This window comes from Alligator sinensis, unplaced genomic scaffold, assembly GCF_000455745.1.
Source record: "Alligator sinensis unplaced genomic scaffold, ASM45574v1 scaffold277_1, whole genome shotgun sequence".
Classification (NCBI taxonomy): Eukaryota; Metazoa; Chordata; order Crocodylia; family Alligatoridae; genus Alligator; species Alligator sinensis.
Genome location: NW_005841899.1, coordinates 4,016,097 through 4,024,119, shown reverse-complemented (window position 1 = coordinate 4,024,119; position 8,023 = coordinate 4,016,097). Strand labels below are relative to the sequence as shown.

Genomic DNA, 8,023 nt, shown 5'->3' with positions numbered 1-8,023 from the left:
GGTAAAGAGGCTTTTCTGAAACAAAGGGATGTTTCAAAGGGGCCTCTTGTTTGTTCTGGAAATCTTGGTGAGAGCAGTCAGCACACGGTATTGTGGGATTGCTATTGGGGAACTGCTATAGCTGACAGGAGCAAAGCTTTGTGTCAGTGTCTGTATATGTTGACTAAGAGCTCAGGGTGGTGGTGTTATTCAGGCAATACAGACCCGAGGTCTTGTTAACTTTCAAGCACTTTGTGTGTGCATGCAAATTTTTGTCAGTGGATTTCAATTTCCATTGACAAAACTTCCTAGTGTAGAGAGCAGGCTTAATCTGTCAGTGTCTCACTGCCCCACCTGCAGAATGGAGCTAATATATCTGCAACCCTCGCACAGCCAGGAGGATATATTCAGTAATGTAGACAGGACATGTGACTGCTGCAATAGGGTGACTGCCTCTTTTTTCTTTTTATTGAAACTCCCTCCCCAAAGGCAAGGCCATGCTAGTAGCTGCAATTTGACACTTGCTGCTCCACAAGACAGTCACAGATGTTCTTAAATTCAAAAGACATGCCAAGCCTTTTTTCAGGAAGGCAGGCGCTATTAAGTCCCTGTAGGTTGTAAAAGCAACCACAAACGATGCAGGGACTATGCAATGCAGGTAACTGGTCCAGGCCAAGCCAAGAGGGTTTGTAGTTTTTCCAGAGTGCAAAATCCGAGCTAAGCTGGGTTTTGCAGGTGTGTTGGGGGTGGGGAGGAAGGGAGAGGGGGACAGCAGAAACTCAGATATACAAAACTGAGTCTGCTAGTCTTGTTAGATGTATAGTGTCAGTTTAGCTGTAGTTTTCCAATTATCATTCAAAGACAAGTGGGTTTCCAGGAGAGACACCATCAATAGGGGAGGGCAAGAAATAATAGGCACGAACTGATTGAAGATCACTTCAGGCTAGACATAAGGAAAAATGTCTTTACAAGCTGAGTGCCAAGGGTTTGGAAAGGCTACCCCCAGAGGTGGTACAGTCATCCACCCTGGTGATTTTTAAAAAATGTTTTGATGCCCATCTTGCTGGAGTCATCGTACCCCAGAAGTCTTTCCTGCCCAACTGCAGGGGGGCTGGACCCGATAATCTGTAAGGTCCCTTCCAGCCCCTAACAACTATGAAACTATTTGGCCACAGCTCACTGGAGCTGCCAAGCTTTGGGATTTTTATGCAAGGAAATGGCTTGTTGATGGATTTTTTTCTTGGCTTTAGGGAAACAAGAGCTTGTGTATATCTTTTTATTCCTAAACAAACAAAATTACACTAAAGAATATACCTGCATCATATAAGTGATTTTTCATCCTGATTGAAACAGCCCCGTAAGGCCTTGGGAATTGGCTTACTTAGACCAAAAGGCAACAGTAAGACTAAAATCTATGGCGCCACACACACAGAGTCTGCTTACCTTCAATAACATCATCATAGTGAGCAATAAGGCAGAAAAAGTCAATATTCCTCCCACTAATTTATCTCTATCATCTCTTCGATGGCAACACACAGAGCTTCAAAAATTATTATTGAACGTCAACTGAGGGAGATTTCCAATGGAAGCTGCTGGAAGCAGAAAACGACTCTACATTTCATTGGTGGTAAAATAAGGGACTTCCCCCTGTTATTGATTATGTATTGCCTCTTGACGATGATGAGGAATAGAGTTTCTTTGTCTGTCTCACTGTCAGAAACGCATCTCAGAGTGTAGGATGCTATACATGATAGTGGCAACATGTGGACACTATTCAGAAAGAAATAACCATCTTTCTCCTAGAATGAATAGGCAAGCATGGAAGAATAATTCAACAGAATATCACCCTCCCCGCTTTGTCTTATTTGGCCTGGTCTGAGGTCTGAACTTAGTCTGTGGCTATTAGGAAACCTTTGTGTCATAGTTAAGGAAGACACTCACTGAAATCTTCTGTGTCACTGGTCCAGTTATCCATGTCCTTTAAAGAGTCTAGAGCTGCTAATTCCCTACTCTGGTAGGCACCACAGTGCATCTATCAGAGTCTCAGGCCATTCCAATACTTTAAAATATGCCCAAGAGCAAATTTAGGATCACCCGAGTTGCTGTCAAACTTACATGCATGTAAACAATAGCCAGTTTAGCCTGTTTCCTAACCGTCTCAACGTCTGTTTCCAAATGGATTAAGATGTGTTTTTAATTAGTAAAAGACCACATGGTTTTTGTTTTCATGTAACCTTTCTTTACTACAGAAATACCTGAATTGTTGCATGGAGCTGTCAGAATCTCTGCTTCAAAGTTCATTCTGTGGAACCTAGTCCTGTACGGAAAATACAACCTTTCAATTATTTGTAGAACCTACATTGATACTGGAAATGCCTAGAGACTGCAGAAAAAATTCCAAGATAACCTTCCTTCCTTTATGATCGATACTAACTGTGCTTTAAAACCAGGATAAAAATAATCAACCTCATTTGTCAGCTGATTCCCTATGAAGGCCAAAATGCATTTAATACCAACATTGAGATTTACACAATAGGCCCAGGTCCATGAGTCTTCTAAAGAAATGGACAGCCAATATCAGTGCAGGGTGCTAGCTCACCTGATCTGACATGGGCTGCATGCCCTTTAATCATGACCAGAAGTAACAATGATGTCACACAATTCAACATACATTTTACCATTAACTTCAGAACAAGTTTCCTAGGTTTGAAGCGATAAAAGTATGGATTGTTATAACCGATTGTAATTCTAGGACTGATTTTCCTTTGGTTTTAGCTTTTTACTTTATTATGCTACAAATAGAAAGTATGAATGAGTTGCATGTGAACCTCTCTGGCTCACTTTTCTCACTTATACAGTGAAGGTGAGAACACATACCTCCTTAAGATTTAAATGATTGCATAAAGAGGAGAGGATATGTGAAGTGCAGCAAAGGAGACATGATGAGCAAAGTAAATCTGGAGTCATGGCCAAGTGGAACTACAATGGAATTGAGGATATGGACATAATAAGAACTTACTGTGAGAAAAGGGTGTGAGGCCCTGTCACGCACTAATTGCTCTTTGGTAGGTGCCCGCGTGCAGTCTCTTTTGCCCACAGCACATGAGGTAAACTAGAAACTTAACCTTCAACAGAAGAGGGCTATGGTGCTGCAGTTTAGCTTTCACTTAATATGGGGTAACTGGGTGCACATGGGCAATTATTGTGAAGCAGCTGATCTATGGCAAGGTTTTTACCCACTTTTATGGTGCTATAAATTGTTTATACATCCGCACCTTGAGCTTCACTGGGAGAGGACAGGAAAGACAGAGAGATAGTAAGAAAGTGGTGAAATGGATATCCTTTACAGCACTGTTTCAGCACTGCCAAGGATGAGACTCAGGTAGGTTTTATTATACTGACTCCTGCTCCCCAGCTATTAGAAAGTACTTCAGGCAATAAGGATTGCAAAAAGGAGAATTCACCCATTACTTCTGGAGACACTAGCAGGAACACTAAACAATAAAAAATATATTTGGGAGGAATTCAAGAGCAAGGTTCTGCTTTCTAGAAGTAATTGTGTATATATTGTCATTAGCAAAGAGGGAGCAGAGACGTGACAAAATGCTCAAACTGCACACAATTTAGGTTGATGAAGGCTTGGAAAGAGTAGGGTACCAAAGCACCTCATAGATCGAGGGTGCTGCAAAGTATTGCAAGAGATCTTAGTTAAAAACACAAGTGAACAGCTTCTTACTCTCAAGGTGTAGATACTAATTGCAAGCTCACCAAATAAACCTGAAATCCATATCATCAGCTCCAGTGTGGTCACAGGCTAACTCTCCATTTACTTCCTCCCCTACTCTATTGTCTTTTACTTGCTCTGTTTGATAAAATGAGCAAGATCATTTTCAGAATAAATCTTCCACTTAACTTCTGTGAAGCAAGATAGTTTCCCCAGCATAAGGAGGAGAAAGTTAAGTTCAGGTCAGCACAGAGGCTGCCAAATATATATACAGTACTTCATTTCTGACCGGTCAAACGTTTCCAGCTATCTTAGGACAACTTGCCAAGGTCTTGAGTCAAGCGTAGCGTACAGTGCATGAACCTACCAGTATAAAAGTCACCAAGTTAGACTTTCCAACCAAAACTCCCACAAACCTGTGTCTTTAACCACATGCTATAAGAATGATTTCTAAGATTAATAATGGTTACAGGGAACAAGGTGCATAGATTTAACAGAAAAAAAAGGCTTATTTACCTATACCAGTAAATGGGCATTTTCTTAAAAGCCAGCCTAATATAAAATATGATCTGAAAACTGACTGCATAACATTGTACCCTTTATTTAATAATTTTGCTCTCCATGGGTCAGAGCAGGGGAAAAATGCACTGGCCACTATGTTGAGCATGTTACAGTGTCCTCCTGCCCTGGCTGATCCTCTAGGAGCATAATTGTCATACTGTCTCAAAAAGACCAGTATCAAATGCTTCTAAGGACAGGACAAAGAGGTGTAGTGCCTACTTCCTCATAGCCTAACCTTGGTTAAGGATGAGCTTTAGTATCTCTTGATGATTAACATTTCTATTCTTATAGCCACAATGCCTCCTGGATAAATTGAGGCATGGAAAGGGAACATGACACCTTTGGTCACATTATGAGTCAGTGGTAGAGAACAAACGAGGCAGCCATTATGTCTTGCTCCTTTTTATGACATAATGCTGGTACCTATCATTTTAATTTTTTGCACTACACTTTTGCAATGTTGTATTAAAGGTTTCTTACCTTTTCATCTCAGGCACTGACTCCATACTTTGGTCTTGTCCACGTCCTTGCTTTTTTTGGACTTGGTTCTTTGTTTCTTCTTTCTTTTAGTTTTATAAAAGTTTCAGCTGGCGTCTGCCCCTAGATTACAGTATATATTTGGTGCTGCCTTCTAAGCTCTGGTGGTACTACTGAGTATTCCTCTCATCCAAGCTCAAGCTGAAAAATGACAACATGCTCTGGTTCAGCATAACTAAAGGTTAGCGACAGATTTGACTCTTAAGTTAGTGTTTCCACCTGTTCATTTACTGTGTCAGCCTCGTAAGCTACCAGAAAGTTTTCAGTGACCTCTAGTGTTTGGTACAGATTTTACTGGCACCTGTCATCACAGCTGAAATCTGATCCACACGGACAAATATAGCATGTTAAGTCATGTAATTTACTGTGCAGAATGTCTAGAAAGCTGGCTCTTATCAGCAGAGAGGGGAAAAAAAATAAGTTTGATATGACCTGTACTTTCCCCAAGAAAGAAAGAGATGAATTAAGATCTCAAATCAGTGACAAGACAGGGCTTGGAGTTAAAAATTGCCCACATGTGTTAATGGATAGGGTGCTCAAATCGGACTCAGGAGATGTGGATTCTATTCCTGTCTTGGTTATTAGCTCACTCTGTGACCTTGGGCCATGTCTCTGTTTCTTTTTTTCCAGTCAGCCTAAGTCTACTCTACAGACTTAGATTTTTAAATTATTTGGGGCAGGAACTCTCTTACTATTTGTCTGAATAATGCCTAGTACTACTGAGGTGCTACTATAAATGAAATACTTCAAGTCAAGTTAATTTACAACAATAATCTGTTCCACCTCTTAACTGGTGAGAAAAGATACATTTGTGATGAAATGTAGATCTGCAGATCTGGGCTCTGTTCCTGGTTCTGCCCCAGAATTACTTAGAGAACTCAGGCAAGTCCCTTAAGCTCTTGTGCCTCGGTGTCCTCCCCTGTAAAACAGGAAACATTAGAGAGAGTATTTGTCTGTGGTGCTGTGTTGTTGTGAGCATCATTAATATCCTAAGGTGCATTGTGTTTCCTGTTATTTTGTGTTAGGCTAGGCTAGTTAGACACAAACTGGTTTAAGTGATCAAAAACTGGTTTAAACCTGCAACAGAACAGGTCCTCAGTGCATGGAAACCAGTTTGAAAATGGCTGAAACTGGTTTGAGATAAATCTGGTTGAATGTAATATCAGACTTAACTGATCTGAGTCAAGCCGGTTTATGCAATGTCTGTCCCAGACCCCTTACATTCTATTAATTCACATTAGGTTTACTGCATGGTAAAATTTTGTGTAGTAAGCCCAATGCAAATTAATAGCACGTGTAGATGCACCTATTGTGAAATACTGTGCAGTAAAATACTACAGTAAGCCTTCCCTGGGAGCATGTCTACATGTGCTCCCTGTTGGGAGCAGATTTACTCTCATCCCGCTCTACCCCCCTGCAGCAGCCAGGAGGAGCTCCAGGCTCCCAAGGGCTGGCAAGGGACATAGGTCTAGTCCCAATGCACATGGGGCCAGAAGAGCAGTGCCAGCTACAACAGCAGCTGTCTCCTGGACCCACGCACATCGGGAGGGGACCTAACATGCACCAGGCTGGGAGAAAGCTACCCCTGCAGTGGGAAGAGCTCTCTTGGCCCCATGCTCATTGGGGGACACAGCTGCCAGCAAGCCCTCTGCCGGGCTGGGCTTCCCTGCCTGGAAAGGGATTTGCTGGAAGCTGTCTCAGGTGTGGGGCAACTGCCAGCAAGCCTCCTGCTGGACAGGGAGGAATGGGGCTCGCTGGCAGCTTCCCTGATTGAGTTCCCAGCCCACCCACCCACTGGAGCAGCTCTGCTCTAGGAACCCAGCAGCTGCCTGACCCCTGGAACAACTCTGTGTGGCGTGGAGCTGACTGATCTGGAGGGGCAATGGGATCTCCAAGTCACTTCCAGACAGCGTCCCTGCTGGGCAGGGATACCTCTACCACTACGTGGGGATTGGGAGGGTCCCAATATCCAGGTGGCTGCCAGGCAGCATCTCTGCTGAGTGGAGATGCCTCTCCTAGCCACATGGGTATTGGTCCTGATCCAATCCCCATGTGCCTGGGATGCAGCAATCCCAGCTGGTGAAACAGCTCTCCTGGCCACATGGGGATCAGGAGGGTTCTGATCCCCATGTGGCAGGGCCCTAGCCTGCTGCCTGGGAGCAAGTTGTTCCCACTCACCATCTACATGTGTACTATTATGCTTTAGTTAATGTGGAGTTAATCTACTACCTATATTTATAGCTAGTAGAAAACTCTGCATTAGCTTAATTAATGGTGCAGAAACTGTTGCTCATGCTTACATGGCGATGCTTTACTGCACAGTAGATTAGTCCACTGTGCAGTAAAGCATCTTGTGTAGATGTGCCCAATATGTGAAACAAACATTTGCTTTAGTTGTTTAGTAGAATAGCATACCATGTTTCCAAACCTGCACAAAGTATGCCAAAGAGTATCCAGGCTCCCAAATAAAGAACTGTTCAATGTTCATTACAACTGACAGCAGTCTTTTCTCTACTGTGAGGGACACTCTTATTAACTGGCTGAAGGTGAAAAGGGAGCATTCAGAGAGTTCATCCAGCAAGTGACACTGGATGAGTTCCCAGCTGATGTTAGATAAGGTTATGGAAAAAGTTGTGTAGGGGGAATCAGATTCACTTGAACTGGAACAGATAATAAGCAGAACAGCTACTACATAAAACAAATCTCTTCTTACTCAAATTCTCTCCTTCCAACCCCCGAAATGCTTTCTCCAAAATCTGATTTCAGAAGTTCAATAAATTCATGGTGTTCCAAACTAAGCAGAGACTGAGTGTAAGTCAGGAGCCAACAGTCAGCGAGTGCAGAGAACTAAGGGACTGGTGTCATAGAATCATAGCACATGAGGGCTGGAAGGAACGTCAGGAGGTCACATCTAGTCCAACCTCCTGCTCAAAGCAGGACCATTCCCAACTAGATCATCCCAGCCAAAACTCTGTCTAGCTGAGTTCTGAAAACCTCCAAGTATAAAGCTCCACCACCTGTCTGGGTAACCCAGGGATGGGCAATTCTTTTGGGCGGACAGTTGCTTACTGAGTTTTGGCAAGCTACTGAAGGCCACAGGGGTATCCCCATCCCTTGACAGGTGCCCTGCCCCTTTGTTGCCATCTTGGGACCAGAAGTCCTGCCCCCTAACCTGATTGAAGCCTGCATCCTGCAGGTCCAGCAAGCTTTCAGAGGCAGAAC

At 43.2% G+C, this 8,023-nt stretch overlaps 1 protein-coding gene across 2 annotated transcripts in view; it reads right to left on the bottom strand.

Annotated features, from left to right (window-relative positions):
* LOC102388422 (carnosine N-methyltransferase 2) overlaps positions 1-5,036 on the bottom strand; it is a 32,159-nt gene extending 27,123 nt beyond the window's left edge. Inside the window, exons 1-2 of one of the 2 annotated variants that reach the window (XM_006018389.3) lie at positions 4,745-5,036; positions 2,235-2,296 (exon numbers count right to left, since the gene is read on the bottom strand). In XM_006018389.3, the coding sequence (XP_006018451.1) occupies positions 2,235-2,296; positions 4,745-4,770 (88 nt within the window). In that variant the 5' untranslated portion in view covers positions 4,771-5,036. The remainder of the gene's footprint in view (positions 1-2,234; positions 2,297-4,744) is intronic. The other variant, XM_014517307.2, reaches the window with a different exon arrangement.
* Positions 5,037-8,023: the final 2,987 nt, after the last annotated feature.